The sequence below is a fragment of the Phlebotomus papatasi genome, chromosome 2 (genome assembly GCF_024763615.1).
Source record: "Phlebotomus papatasi isolate M1 chromosome 2, Ppap_2.1, whole genome shotgun sequence".
NCBI classification, from domain to species: Eukaryota; Metazoa; Arthropoda; class Insecta; order Diptera; family Psychodidae; genus Phlebotomus; species Phlebotomus papatasi.
In genome coordinates this window covers 91,970,130-91,985,679 of record NC_077223.1, presented here as the reverse complement: position 1 = coordinate 91,985,679, position 15,550 = coordinate 91,970,130, and the positions used below count along the sequence as shown (strand labels likewise).

General features: G+C 37.0%; 1 protein-coding gene across 1 annotated transcript in view; it reads right to left on the bottom strand.

Moving 5' to 3' along the window:
- Window positions 1–695: 695 nt before the first annotated feature.
- The window catches only part of LOC129802407 (uncharacterized), a 28,082-nt gene continuing 13,227 nt past the window's right edge, over window positions 696–15,550 (bottom strand). Inside the window, exons 5-7 of the mRNA XM_055848186.1 lie at window positions 12,796–12,972; window positions 998–1,111; window positions 696–875 (exon numbers count right to left, since the gene is read on the bottom strand). Of these exons, the coding sequence (XP_055704161.1) occupies window positions 766–875; window positions 998–1,111; window positions 12,796–12,972 (401 nt within the window). The 3' untranslated portion in view covers window positions 696–765. The remainder of the gene's footprint in view (window positions 876–997; window positions 1,112–12,795; window positions 12,973–15,550) is intronic.

The window sequence follows — 15,550 nt, the reverse complement described above, 5'->3', positions numbered from 1 at the left end:
TTGTTATTCTTTTGCATTGTATAATCTCTAGAGTATGTAAAATCTAAAAGTTCATGGAAATTAGAGGAACGAAAAATGTGGCTGAAATTCCAAGCTGGAAGGAATTTGGCACACTTACCCTACATCTAAATATGTATAAAAGTGTATCAAAAATTTCCAAAAGCATGATCGTTTCCTTCTCTTCCAAAAGATCGCGAAAAGCATCTAATTTTTGGTCTGATATTTAGGGAAACCCCCTTAATTCTGCCTATAAGATAACGCATTAAAATTGATTGGACTAAATTAAGTTTGTAGCTAAAATAAATCATAATAAATTTGGAAATGTCTGTAGGGTTTTCCGAGAAACTTTCAACTGTAATTAAATCTTGGAAAGGTGGTAAATAAATTACTTGTACTTTTCAATGGACTGTTCAATAAAAATAATGTATTTTTGTGCATTAAGCATATTACCTGGTACTTCAGTATCTGATATTAATTGCAAATGGTCTAGAAAATGCAAAGATTCTGCAGAAAGTCTTCACCTCAAGCTGCAAGTCCCATGAGAATTATACGACGCGTTTCTTCTTCCATTTTCAATTGCATTAATATTTCATTGGATAAAGGAAGCAGGGGAAGTGGAGGTACTTTCTCACCATCAGTTGATGGTTTTCCGGATGCATCTGGTGCGTCAGTGTTAATTGAATTAAAGGAGATTCTCGTGGGGATATTTTCAGAAAATTTATTTGCACTGTCGCAATTACAGTACGGCTGCTGTTGATTGTGCCGTCATGAGGTGAGATGCACCAATGGCAGGAGCAAGGAATACAGAAGGAGTCTTCTGCTCCAACTCGTACCACCTCTCCCGTAAATTGCCGCGGGACTGTCCCCTTCGGATGCTGTGAAGAGGACAAAATCATAAATAATGTAAACAGTGACTTACCAGAGAGTCAGTTAGATAATCCCTGGAACAAGATAATGTCCGCGGGATCTAGTGAGACAAGAGCCAAAGGCAACTTACTCTGAAGAACAACAACCACGACACTGGCAGGTCGCATGTTGGAGGGAGCACACGTATAATTCCCAGAATGATCCGTTTGTGCGTGATGGATTATCAAGTCCGAGTAGTTGGACTCTTGTAGCATGAAAATGCCGCAAAATGTTGAGCCATGGCAGGACATGGAAAAGGACAGAAAAAAAGTCAAGAGATTTTTTTTTCATCGTACATTTGGCAGAGATTGTGCAACATGATTTTGCCATATGGTCCCCCAAAAAAGGAAACTTCTTCTTGCGCCTTATCCATCTCAGAATTACTAAACACCGGAAATTCATTTATAACTTATCCGTGTGATTTTTGTCAGTTAAACTTGGAAGTCAGAAGCGTCGCCAAAAGTCACATTCGGTGGTCTCTTGTTGAGTGCCCAATTTTTCGCCCGGGAAATACTCAACATTAATCATTTTTAATAGGCTTTTACGATTTCTATTAATAGTCGTGTTTTGCAAACAAATATTTTAATGGTTTGACATAAAATTGAGAAAAATTACATGTTCTTGTTTGAGGATTCAAAAGAAATTAATGTTATGTATTTTTTGTAATTTTTATAGACAAAAAGGTGATGGCATAAATTATGGCCAGAGTAGGGGAAAAGGGACAGATAATCCTAACCGGCTTATGTAGGTGAGATTCTTAACGTGAGCTAACTCGGAGTGCATGCAAATTCGATTTGGAGCTGAAGTTGGGAGACGCCATTCAGTTATCTTGAATCAAATTCGTGAAATTATACAAATTTTGTATTTAAACCAAAATATCAAGGATTTGGATGAACTGACAGAAAAGTGTTATATGGGTGAAATGTAGACCAGAATGTTCTCTATAATTTTGCCGTAGAACTTGAACTCATCGATTACTCAGAAGCCAAGATAAGCGAGGTTTTTTGCTTCTTAACTCGTTTTTTCATCCAGAGTGCCCCAAGTAGTCATTTGTTGAACTTCAACTATATCAAAGAATTGTTGTATTCTGTGGGACTTTCCATTTAAACCCCTATTTTAAGTGTCTTGGTGGAGTAGAGGCAGTCAAATTGGCATCTGAGTGATTTCAAAGCGTTATTATGGAAAAAATCAATTTTTTCACACTTAAACGGCAAAATCGGAGTGATAGCGTAGTCTGAGTGGAAAATGATGTATGGACGAAATGTAGAGACAAATGTTCTCTACAATTATGTCGAAGTAATCATCAAAATCGGTTCAGCGACAGTCGAGATAATTGAGGTTATGTGATATTGAAATTGGTTTTTCGACTGTGGCGGCCCTGGTGTTGGTCCCACGAAGTTCAAATATTTTAGAAAGTTGTAGCATTTGGTGAGTTCTTTCGTTTAAGCCCTCATTCATCAAAATCGGTCACATAGAACCGGAGATATGATTTTTTGAATTTCGTGAACTTTGACCCCTCATATCTCCGGTTCTATTGAAACCACAGCGCACATACGCACCATTTTGGAAACGTCCTAGACTGGACTACAACATACTAAAATTTCATTAACTTGCACAATGCCGTTTTTGAGAAAAGTGACTTTGAATTTCAATGAATTTTGACGCTATCACAGCGCCACCTCTGGTGACTTTTTGAACTTCCATCTGAAAGTGCTCATTGAGACGAAACCAAAAAGGTAAAACTTACGTCGCTATGTTAGTTAGAACCGGAGATAGAGGCTGGTCAATGTTCGAACTTTGACCCCTTATAGCTCGGGTCAGGGGTTCTAGATCGACTTAAGGTTTTTTTTGTTTGATAGGTATAATCAACAGCTACAACATACTAAAATTTCAGCCCGATGCACAATGGAATTTTTGAGTTATTTAACTTATAAGATTTAAAAATTTTCTTTTTAATAATAGCGCCCCTAGCGGTGGTTTTATGAACTTGCGATGTTAGAAGGGGAAGTGGCATTTCACGAGAGCTTTCCAAAAAGCCCTCACTTTTTAAATTCTGACAATTAGAACCAGAGTTATGGCCATTTTAAGAAAAATTTTTTGGACCCTTATAGCTCGGGTCAGGGGGGTCGGGGGACTTTAAGTTTGGTATTGATGGAAAGCTCTAAGGCCCAGCTATAACATACTAAAATTTGAGTCCGCTGAATGCCATAGGGGCGGAGCTATTGAGAAAACAAAAAAGGGGGGTCTTCAAAATGGCGGAAGGAGGGGTGGGGGGTGGGGGGTCTATGCACCAAGTTGCAATTTTCACCCGATATATAACCTTTGCCGAAAACCGCAAGTCGATATCTTTTTTAGTTTAGGAGCTATTAAGCTCCAAAGAGCGGCCGGCCGGCCGGGAACGTAAAATAATAATAATAATAATAATAATGCTGGCACAACATTCCATGAAGGAACTAGGCCTTCCCGCAATGGGATTTCTAGACATGCATTATTATTTTTTCTTGTACGGGATGAGGTTGTCAGTCCCATGACCGTGGAATCAAGTGCAGTGAAGCTCACTGGATACAATCTGAACACCTTTAACGCCAGAAAAATTCCTTTTTTTTTTTTTTTTTTTTTTTTTTTTTTTTTTCTTTCCCACCTCCACCCCCAGGTCCCAAGTTCAGTGAACTTATCTAGGACCGGGACATTTCCATCCTTGTGCACTTGACAGTAAATGACCAAAAATAAAAAAACACATGCAAACTACAGCTAAATAAATACTTAAATAAATAAATAATTACGAAAATAATAAATAAATAAATAAATAACAAAACTACATGTGTTCTTCCGAGACTCAGTATCGTCGACGCGATGACGGGCTACACGCATGAGGTCAAGTCCCGCCACGACACACCCCACCCGGCGTTTGAATGCCCGCGTTTCACAGCTTGGAGGTAGAGAGAGGCGAGAGACCCTCCCAACGCAAGCATTCAAAGCCGAATGACCTAGTAGACACTGAAGGTATCCCGCGGCGCATAAGACCCTTCCCCCGGCGCACACCCTCCTGATCACCTCATCGGTACAGAGTCTCGGGCAAATTTTATATTCTAATATCACAGTCTTTAATAAACTTAGCAATAGCTCTGGGTGCTCTTTTGTCATGGCTTTCAAAAGCAATCGCTAATATATCCCTGATACATGTCCTTCCCTGACATGCCCTTCTTAAGTTATACCGCGATCCTACAATTTGAGGGCAGTTGAATAATATATGATCAACATCCATATATGTATTACAGGGATCACACAAAGGAGTACTACTAATATTAATCCTAAATAAATGTGCGTTGACTCTAGTATGGTTGCTTGCTATCCTACATGACAAAACAATCTCTGATCTATTCAGCCGTCCTCTGCCCTTAAACCATGCGCCTAAAGAAACCCTAGGCAAAACCGAATGACAGTATCTACCGAGGTCTACCGAATCCCAGATTTCCTGCCATGATTGCAACGCTCGCTCATGAATTTTATCATTAATCACACCTATTTCAGTCTCTTGGGTGAAGCCATACTCATTCATCCTAGACAAACTTGCTGCTAACCTGCCGTTAGGAAGACGACCCCCAAGTCTATGCATATCTCTTCTTAAGTCAACATGAGTTCTCAGAGCACGATTGAGAAATCGCTCAATAATATAATCAAACCTTATTTCTAAAGGCAAAATTCCAGCCAGGACCTCAACAGAACCTGTGTGAGTACTCGGCATCAGACTTAAACAAATCCTGAGCGATCGCCACTGAACCCTTTTAAGCTTCAAAATGTGTGTCTTAGCAGCACCATTATATGCAAAACAACCATATTCCAAAATTGGCATGATAGTAGTCTTGAAGAGAATCAGCATTAAATGAGGATGAGCACCCCACGATGTACCAGCCACAGCTCTCAGAAAATTCACTCTTAAGTCACATCTTTTAACAATATCCCGGCAATGTCCACCCCATAAACATTTTCTGTCAAATGACACCCCCAAATATTTGAAAGAATTGCACTGTGAAATAGAATTACCTTCCACCACAACATCAACGACCGGATCTCTGTGTCTCCTAGAGAAAACCACAACTGCAGACTTCTCGGACGATATCCTTAACCCCAAATCTTTAAATACCAACGCCAAATTTTCACACGCAACATTTAACCTATCTTCAATATAACTATCATAAGCGTTTTCTATTCCGACTACAATATCATCTGCGTACTGTAATACGAAACAGTCCGGTGGAATTGCCGGTTCCACAGCTCTAACGTAAACGTTATATAAAATAGGCGACAGCGTGGATCCCTGAGGAAGACCAATGCGGCTAATTCTTTTAGAAACCAGTCTACTTCCAAGGACCAGCGAAATTTCCCTATAATTTAAAAGCCCATACAGAATTGCTGTGAAACCAGCAGGAAGACCCAAAGCTTGCAAACCATCACACAGAACATCAATTAATACTTTATCATATGCCGAGGTAATATCTAGAAAGACACAACCCAAAGAATTCTTCCTGCTAAATGCTAATTGAATTTTGCAATGGAGAGCGGCAATGCAATTCTGGGTGCCACGTCCTTTACTAAAGCCAAACTGGGACTCTGGAACTATCCTATTTTCCTCCACCCAAGCAACCAGTCTCACCAAAATCATTTTCTCGAAGAGTTTGCGAATGACGGATAGGAGACTAATCGGTCTGTAATTTTTCATGATGTTTCGATCTTTTTGAGGCTTTGGAATAGGAACAATTTTTGCTTTATTCCAATCCTCTGGAATATAACCCGTCTTCCAGATCATATTAAAAATATTTAACAGAATAACTTTGCCGATCTCAGGAAGTCTCTTCAGATAGCTTGACCTAACTCCGTCTAAGCCTGGGCTCTTGTTCTTGAGAGATTTTATACCTAAACTCAGCTCATCCATAGAAAACTCCCCAGTTAAAAAATCGGATCCTTCACCATGTATGGGGGGAATATGAAAATTAACCAAGCCAGCAACAAATGGAGGAGCCATCTGGTTAGCAAAATCCTCTGACCACTCCTCTCTAAAGGAACTAGCCCTTTGTTTCGGAAGACCCCTAAATGATCTGGCAAGGTTCCACATTTCTCCAAGAGAGGTATGGCTACTAAACTCAGAACATCTATCCCGCCAGAATTGTATTTTCTTTTGTCTCATCATTCTTTTCAACACTGCATCTATTCTTTTATAGGCAAGATACCTTTCACGGGTTCCATTCCTAACCAGCTGACGATATATTTGGCGTCTACATTCCCATAATCTTCTACAAGATTCGTCAAACCAAGGTTTATCGCGTCCTCCACCCTCATTCCTACTTCTATGAGCCGAGTTCGTAGCAGCGTTCATGACCCTTTGAACAAAAGACTTATATTTTCCTTCACAGTCTAGGTTGTTATTTACAGACCCAAGCTCCCTTTGCAATATCCCTTGATACTTGCGCCAGTCCACCTTTACAGGACTAATTTGAACCAATTCCACATTCCGCTCAATATCAACCGCGTCAGCTCTATTATTAAAGCAAATATTTAAAATAATAGGAATATGGTCACTGCCCAATGTATTCTCATACAAGTCCCATTTATAATTCATAGCCAATCTACTAGACACTATTGATAAATCAATAGCACTAGGACTACTAGGGGGGCACGCTAATCTCGTATATCTACCATCGTTGAGAACTATCAAATCATTGGACTCCACCCAGGACTCTATAATCTGGCCAAACCTATTTGAAGACTCCCCGCCCCACTGAGTACTATGAGCGTTAAAATCGCCCAACACAACCAATTCGTGTCCAGCTGACCTCTCTATTAGGTTATTCAAATCGTCAATCCCTACACGGCTTCCGTTAGTGGAATATATTGAAAACAACCTAATTTTCCTATTTCTAACATCAATGTCAACAGCTACACATTCACCATTGACGATATCGACTCTTGTCGTATTGAACTTAATAGAATTTTTAACCGCAATTAATACACCACCGCCCCTTCCATTCCGATCCTCACGAAGAACAGAAAACCCTTGAATTCTAAACTGTGACCCGGGACAGAGTTTAGTCTCCTGTAAAACAACTACATTGACTCCCAGCTGATCACATACAATTAATAAATCCTGCAATTTTGGCCTAACGCTATTGCAGTTCCATTGTAGAATTATTAACTCACTAGGACTATCCATCTTAAATATTAGATAAAATTTGGGAAAGCATGGGCACAACCTTAGGAATGATGAAGCCTTCAATAAAAGGAAAAACCCATTTTTCAATTAAATTCAAAACCTCATGAGGTACACCAATTTTAATTAAGAGAAGCCTGACGACAGATTGCCATGAAGAAAAATCACAATTAGTATCACTCAGAATTTCTGGTTTGTTTTTCACTTTTTCCTTTGACCCCCTTCCCTCAGGTAACGGAACTTCCTTTTTACTATCGTCCTTTTTCACTTGATCAGCTACAACGTCAGTTTCCTTTTCTGTAACCTTATTCCTGTGATACTGTTTTTGGGTTAACCTAGCCTTCTCAAAAGCAGATTTAGTTTTCCTTACTTTGGGATGCTTACCCGCCACCTCAGACACTTCAGGAAATTCACTGTCCGATCCCAGATCAACATCCGAATCCAACCCAGATAAGACATCAAAAATGTTTTCTTCCTCACGCTGCCTTTTAAGTCCCTGATCACCACGTACAATGCCAGCATATGACATGTTATGTCGAGTTTGGGCCTTTTTTATCAGACTATCAACTAAAAATTCCCTGGCTACACACTTATGATCCTTCGAGGAAAAATCTTTTTTACAGTTAGGACAAGAAAATAGAGAAACCTCGCAGACAGTTTTCAAATCATGCACTAAACCACATTTTTGACATCTACATTTATTATTACAAAACGCCTTAGTGTGTCCATAACGCAAACACTTCTCACAGAACATAACTTTAGGGTTGAAAGCTAGAACCTGAACTACAACTCCAAAGACCTTAATAAAGTCAGGCAAAATGGATCCCTCAAACGTAACGCGAACTGCTTTTGCTGGAACCCACTCAATTTTTTTCTCAACATGTGTTTGCGACCCATTCTCCCTCACCGTAGACACCACAGAATCACGGACACTCTTCTTTTTCATTCTATAAACTTCGAGAATTTTAATATCAGTCTCAGGCGCACCTTCCACTTTACCAACACCCATTTCCAACATCTTTTCGTTTTCATCCAAATCCATAATTACAACCCCATCCACTTCAACTGCATTGGCTTGAATGTACACCCGAAAAGCGGAAAAATCTTTATCTTGAACACAGCTATTTGCTTCCTTAAGATCAGAGAAAACTACCTTCACCTTATCTGAGAACATTTTTTTCACTTCAACTGCGGTTTTAAATTTTTTAACAAGAATGTTCCATATGGTTAAACGATTGATAGATTTCCCTTCTTGTGCTCTAAAATATACAGTGTATGGCCCCCTGAAATTCGGTGGATAAAGCCTCACACGCTTAGTATTGGACTCAGCCACACTTTCCATTGTGCCACCACTCTCAGTACCCATCGAGAGAATTCCCGCTATACCGAACTCAACTGATAATAATTATACACACACGGTGATAAAAGAAATGGGAGAGAAAAAAAGATGAAAAAAAAACCCCAATCTCCCGCGTGGACCCACCAAAACCAAGAATTTTCCAAAAAAAAAACCCCAAAACTACACTAAATCAACCACCCAACTTAAATAATACCTTTATACACTATAGCTTATAAAATAAGAGCAAAAATTGCAAAAGAAAACCACAAAAAAAGGCAAAAATTCACAGAGCAAAAATCAACAATGTTCACTGCGTGAGATGCACTCTGGAACTGAGAAAAATTCCTGGTGACCTAAAGGGGATTCGAACCCGGGACACTTGCATCATAGAGCGAGTGCTCTACCACTTGACCCATTGAGTGCCCGTAAAATAGCCACATATATATTCGTGATCAGGAAGTGGCGAAACACATTTTGGCCAAGTTTGAGGTCGATCGGACGACATGAAATTTTGTTAGGATTATAGTAGGTGAGATTGTTAAGAATCTCACCTAATACTCTCCCTTCGAACGTTCATGCCTTCGAATAATGTGAATTTTCTTTAGGTTTCCCAAGAGACTTATACATTTTTATTAAATATTAGTTAGTTTATTATCAATTATTGATAATTATGTGATAATTATGTGCAAGTCTCTTAGGAAAAGTAAAATAAATTCACATTATTCGAAGGCATTATTCGTTCGAAGGGAGAGTACTTTCCCCTACTTCATTTCGTAGAAATCATTAAATTATATTTAAAAAGAGGTGGTGGGGCAATCATCTTATAGATAAACCCCTAATTAAAATTAAAAAAAGAGGTGGTAAAGCTTTTGAGGCTTTGCGAGATGCTGGAACCTCGAACTCCGGAGAAGAAGTTCTGCTTAAACACTATTTTTCGCAATTTTCATGGTGTAGGGAAAAGTGCGCTATTTTAAGGGAACTAAAGCTTCGAACAACTCATTTTTTTCAATACGTTTTTAATGAATTTGATCTATTATAAAATAAGATTTTAATAGCTAGTCCAGTGCCTCAAATTTGCAGAAAGGAGGCATGTGTCAAAATTCATCAAGAACATAGGAAAAAATTGAGTTGTCCGAAGGTTTAGTCGTCCCCGTCCGAAGGTAGCACGTTTTCCCTAATAGCAGTTTAATGTCGTTTTATATTTGTCTACACAGAAAAAAATATTTTGTAAAAATGTTCGTAAATGTTTGTGAATTCCTATGGAGGAGTTACGAAATGCTCGTGAATCGTATAACCCACAAACATGTTCGTAAAAGTTTGTACTTTTTTCACAAACATTATTCGTAACATGATCACTTAACGATCATTTTTTGTACTTTTGAAAACATTTGTTCGTAAATGTTCGTAAACACACAAAAAAAGTTCGTAAAATTTTGTCATTTGTTCGTAAATGTTTGTTTTCCTGTCGAACATTTTACGAACATTTACGAACAAATCATCCCTATGTTGCAAATTGATCAAGAAGAAATTGAGATGAATGCAATCGAGTTTAAAATTTTAAGACTTTTCATGTAGGGCCAAAGGAAGACTTATTGGCACTTAAAAACTTGTGTCGTGACCAATTGACACCTTTCCAGTAACAATTATATGATTTTTTTAACTTGAATTTATTTCATCTAATTCTTGATCTTTTGCAGCGGTACCAATGAGTCCACCGCCATCTCAGCGTTGATAACAAACTCCAGGATCAAACGGTGGAAATGTCTTTCCACCGATTTTATGATTTCATTTTACAGTATGTACTTTTGAACAATTTGAATACTCCTCTCTTTATAGGAAAAGGTAAAATACAGAAAAAGGCTATTCTACTTGCATTACGTTTAATAAATTTCAATATTTTAATGAAGGTATCAATAAGTGGTTCCTTGTCAAAGAGGTATTCCTTCGGCCCTAAAAATTTAAGGCAGTTGACCTTAGATCCTGGATAATTCAAAATAGCGATGATAGCAATTTTCTGATCGTGTTTAGGCGGACTAACTACAAAACATATCCGAAAATCATTGAAAAGGCTTGGGCCAATTTTGAGAAAAACTTAAAAAACATAATTCTTTTTTATATATTTGAAGTGGATAGGGAACGAATGAGATGGGAAGGGGAGAAAAGAAAGACACAAGTCCCAAGATAATATAATTTTAGAAGGGGTTATCAAAGACCGGATATTGATACCTCTTACCGTTTGTCTTTTAAGATGAATTAAAAGACAAAAATAAAAAAACGAAGAAAACAGTATTTTTAAAATAAACCTATTTTGCCGATAGTTTACCGATTCACTATTGAATGGCAGCAATGCAGTTGGGCATAGAATTTTAAGACCTTTCAAATGAATCCAAATTTGACCAAATCGGTTGAAAAAGAGTGCCTCCAGAGGGATTAAACTGACTGACTTTGCATAATTCAAGATGGCGATTAGGTGTTTATGAATGAAACATTCAAAAGCATTAACTTCAAAGTATATTCGAAAATAAACGAAATTGCCTAGGCCAATTTAGAGACAAGTTAAAAACGTTTTTCTTGAGGAAATGTTAAGAATAGGAGTAATTTGAGTAAATTAGTTCGCTAACTTACCGAACAGCAGAAGTCAACATCTCTTACTGTTTGAGAAGTCAAGTCCCACGAGAAGTTTAAAAAAAATATTCGATTGTATATGTACTAATAGAATAATCGACGGAGAATATGTATAATGTAATAGAGAGATGAAGAGATGACCTTCTTCCGGGTGCGTCAGGGATGCTGATCCTTTGAGAAACCAAACAACAATGTTTTATCGCCAGAACTTTCGGCGCGACAGTTCGTCTTCTTCAGTGATCAAAACCGTGATTTTTTGTCTTTAAAATTCGTTCTCCTACACTCAACTAGTCGCACTGAGAAACAACAGCGAACAATTAGGATTTTCTTGGGGGCACTTTGGACTTGCACATTTAACTCAGACCCTCAGTTACTGACTGAATCAATTTACTATTTTAATATTTTTTAAGTTTAAAAAACAAACAAAATGCTCGAACTTCGATGCCAGACCTCAAAAATATTATGGTACCATTCGAAAATCAAGAAACCGCTTAATTTGTCTTAGGAGTAAGGCAAATGTTTTTTGGACAAAAAATACTTATCGGTAACTTCTCATAACCGATTGCAACCAGTTTGGTCTCGTCAGAAATTCCAAGACCTTTCTAACGAGTCCAAATACGATAATATTCGGTCGAGAAATATACACTAAGTATCATCGAAAACATATCGCATGACGCGTTTTAGAGCAAGTCTAAGGCCGACTTATGGGGATCTTCTGAGGATTTTAAGTGTCTATCTCTAACCTTGATCTCTAGGCCTTATGACAGCCAGACGAACAATCGGATGGACGGACGGACAAATAGCATGATGTCATTTTTGAAAAATAGTCTGTAAAACGAAGATATTTTGGGAAAAATGGTCCCAGAATCAAGGGCTTATACACATACTGATTTTTACAGATCTTTACTGATTTTACAATTTCATATTTTTTATTAAATATAATACAGTAGAATTATTAAAAGGTGATACTCAGATTGCTTACTACTTCTACATTTAGTAAATTGCAATTAACTGTTCCATACAACTTTTTAAATTTAAAACGTAATGCATTAAACTAAATACTTATTAAGTGCTTAATAAGTGCTTAATTAATGTCTTAACCGGGAAGTTCCTCATTCTAGTACAAATCCAATTGAATTTTTCTGTCTTTGCAAATTGTTTTAAAATCTTTTTTTTTCAGAAGCGAAAGACATGTGGTTTCCATAATTTACGTATTATAATGTCATCTTTCTCATTTGTCGTTTAAAAATAGTTTTCTATTTCTACAGTATTTTGTTGAAATTAATCAAATGAATCATCTTTTAATTCTTTTTCTCTCACGACTTCTTTTTGTCCAACTCCGCCCAGAGACACCTCCCTCCTGGGAATGTGGCCAGGAGGAAAATCATGGACCAGGAAAAAAGAAAATTTTGTGTGTGTAACAAGACGTGGATTTAATATGTGTTGTTTTACACACTCATCGAATGACTCTTGCCGCAAAAAACGGTCATAAAGTTTTCTTTTTTCTTTTTTTGTTCAGTCCCCTTCCTCGGCACTTAAACTGAGGATGAGATTTACGATGGTATGGGAATAAAGTTTAAGGCAAAATTTATAGTAAATAAACTGTGGGTGGTTTGTGGATGATGCCGCCTCTTCGAGATTGGAGAGTGCAAAAGTTGACGGCGCCAAGAGGAGGCAAACACATGGCAAAACGAAATGGTTTTGTTCTTTTGGTACTCACCCACACCCATTGTAATATTAATGCCATTGTTCTTGTCGTAATTTATCATTCGCTCATTGTGATACCAGAACAAGAACTCAAATTTCACCGTGTTGTTCACCAAGTGGCAGTGGAGACGAATTGGAGAATTCAGCTGGACGTACTTGAGAGCTGGGCCATCAATTTCCGTTTGGGCCTCTGCACAAGAAACATCGTGTCAGGAGGTGAGGACATTTTCGTTAATTCATGTTGAATTTCCAGTGTCATGGGATGAAGGGAAAAAAATTGAGTTAGAAATTACCCAGGAGGAATCACAAGGAAGTCATTAGCATTTGTGAAAGGGGCACTTGAGAGGAAAAGATTTGTTACTTTAAATTTTAAATGACAAAACTCACGCCTTTGCAATCAAAGGGGCACTATGATTTTTCGCAATAATATATTTTTTTTTGTAAGATATTCAAGAATCTTAAGTGAACAGCACAGTTTATTACCAACATTTTAAATACACTGCTGTATATTTCATTTGAAATTAAGCCTGATTGAGACCATCCCCGACTTACAACTAACGATCTTATCAGATTTCTTTTAAATGGAAATTAACACAAATTCAAAATTCACTTAAAAATCTGTCAGTTTTAATGATACAATTAATAGTTAGATTACTGTAAAAGCAAATTTAAATAATTAGAAATTTTAAATTTAAAACGACACTATGCTGCAAAATGTAAAGGGATAAACAGATTTACCAATCTGTTATCAATCGGTTCATGGCTGCTGATTAGTCGATTATGGAGACTAAAGGGCGACTGTGCCAAGTGATAAAGTTTAAATTCGAATGTTCTATTAAGGGTAAATGTCCTAATTCAAAACCATTTCCAGACGCTTTAACTTTGACAGAAGATTCAACACATGGCTCTTCTAGAATGCTACTGTTTAGTGAAAATTCTTTAGATATAATTTGAAGACTTCTAAATACAGCGTAAAATGCTTCTATTGGAAACGTATTAATCCAAATGGAAACAAGGAAAAGTTTCTAATTGGAGACAAACAGTGTAGGGGAGACCGGGGTACAATTAGCCAGGGGTAGAATTAGTCAGTGGATTTTTCTCGCTTCCCTTAAGATGTACATTGAGCAAAGTATTTTTTAACGAAAGTAGGAACACATCCCCATATTCCCAGAAATGTTTATAAGTCTGATCCTGTTATCCTACAATTTAGAAGCATTTTTATAAAATGGGTATAATATTGTAATTTTGATGTTGCAGTTTTTGACACAGCATTTGGTTTTCTAAGTTTTTAGTCAAGATGTCATAGTTTTAACTCGTTTCTAGTTTAGGGTGGAATCACCAGTTCTCGCCAGTGCCCCACTTCTCGCCATACTTACATTGAAATCACTATTTTTCGCAATTTATGAAATAAATGAGTCGCAATTTTTTGTATTGTTTCTGCTTCTACGCATAGAATCGAAAAATAATAATTATTCGTTTTGGATTCACGATTTTGATCACTTTTTAGAGCAATATTTTAAGCAAGTGCATCGAATCCAATATCTCTTACCAAATGTACTAAGTGTCGTCAAATTTTCATCAGGCCAAAAATACCTATTTGGGTAAATAATTTGTCTATTGAATATTTAATTGCACTTGTGGAATACATAAAATTTGTATTTAGTCAATTAATATTTCATTTTATATTATTTTTGTATAAAAATGAGGCATGGCGAGAAGTGGTAATATTCTGGAATTGATTTTACCACCTGTCGCCATATCTTTTCAATAGGCGACGCTAACTTCACTTCGTACATTCTCAGTTGTCAAATCTGCATTGTTTACTTTCTGCAAAAGCCCCATAATTTGATTTCTCAAATAAAAGTGAAGAAAAATCATTTAAAGAGAGTAATAATAAAGTGATCACAAGGAAAGAGAAATGGTGAATGTATTCTTTTCATAGCATTGCCTAAAATAACCGAGTGTGGTTCTTTTCAAGTGGGTGGCGAGAAGTGATTACAAATTTTACAAAACTGGCGAAAAGTGGTAAAAAGTGGCGACGAAATGGTTATTTTTGCATTATTAATAAAAATCAGTTTTTTAAGTAGTTCAGCGTTATGTTCTAGGATTATTGTTTTCACGTATCTAGAGCCAATACATCTAAGTAACTTTGTGTCAAATTAGACTTATCTTGTAATAAGGATTCAACAGTTATGATTAAATGAATTTAATTTTTTCCTAAACATGCCCCATAGCAAAATTCCGCAAAAATTCCAATGGAAAACTTGCGTCCAAATGGCTAAATTCGCTGGAATTTGACGCTAAAATTCCACTAAGTTTTCCTATGGAATTTAAAGCCGGAAATTCCATGGAAATCATAGTGCTCCATGGAATTTACTAGTACGACATGCTGGAATTCCAGCGTTAAATTCCGCGGTATTCCGCGGGAGATTTATATGGAAACTCACACGTGAAACGTCCGCGGGATAAGCTGGAAAAAACATATGGAAATTTCCACTATCTTTCCATAGTGTTTTATATGGATTTTTCCACTAGTTTTCTGAAATGTCAAACAAATAAAATGGTGTTGCGACAACTTTTAGAATTTGTTTCCAAACCTTCCGCAAACATTTCCAGTAATTCATGTGGCAATTATAATATAATTAATTATGCGATGCTGCGTTTCGTGTAGATAATAATGAAGTGATTACATTAAATAGGTCGCCAACCTAAAATAATGCTGTTTTTATGTTAATTAATATATATTTTAGGAAAAAAAAAATTTTTAA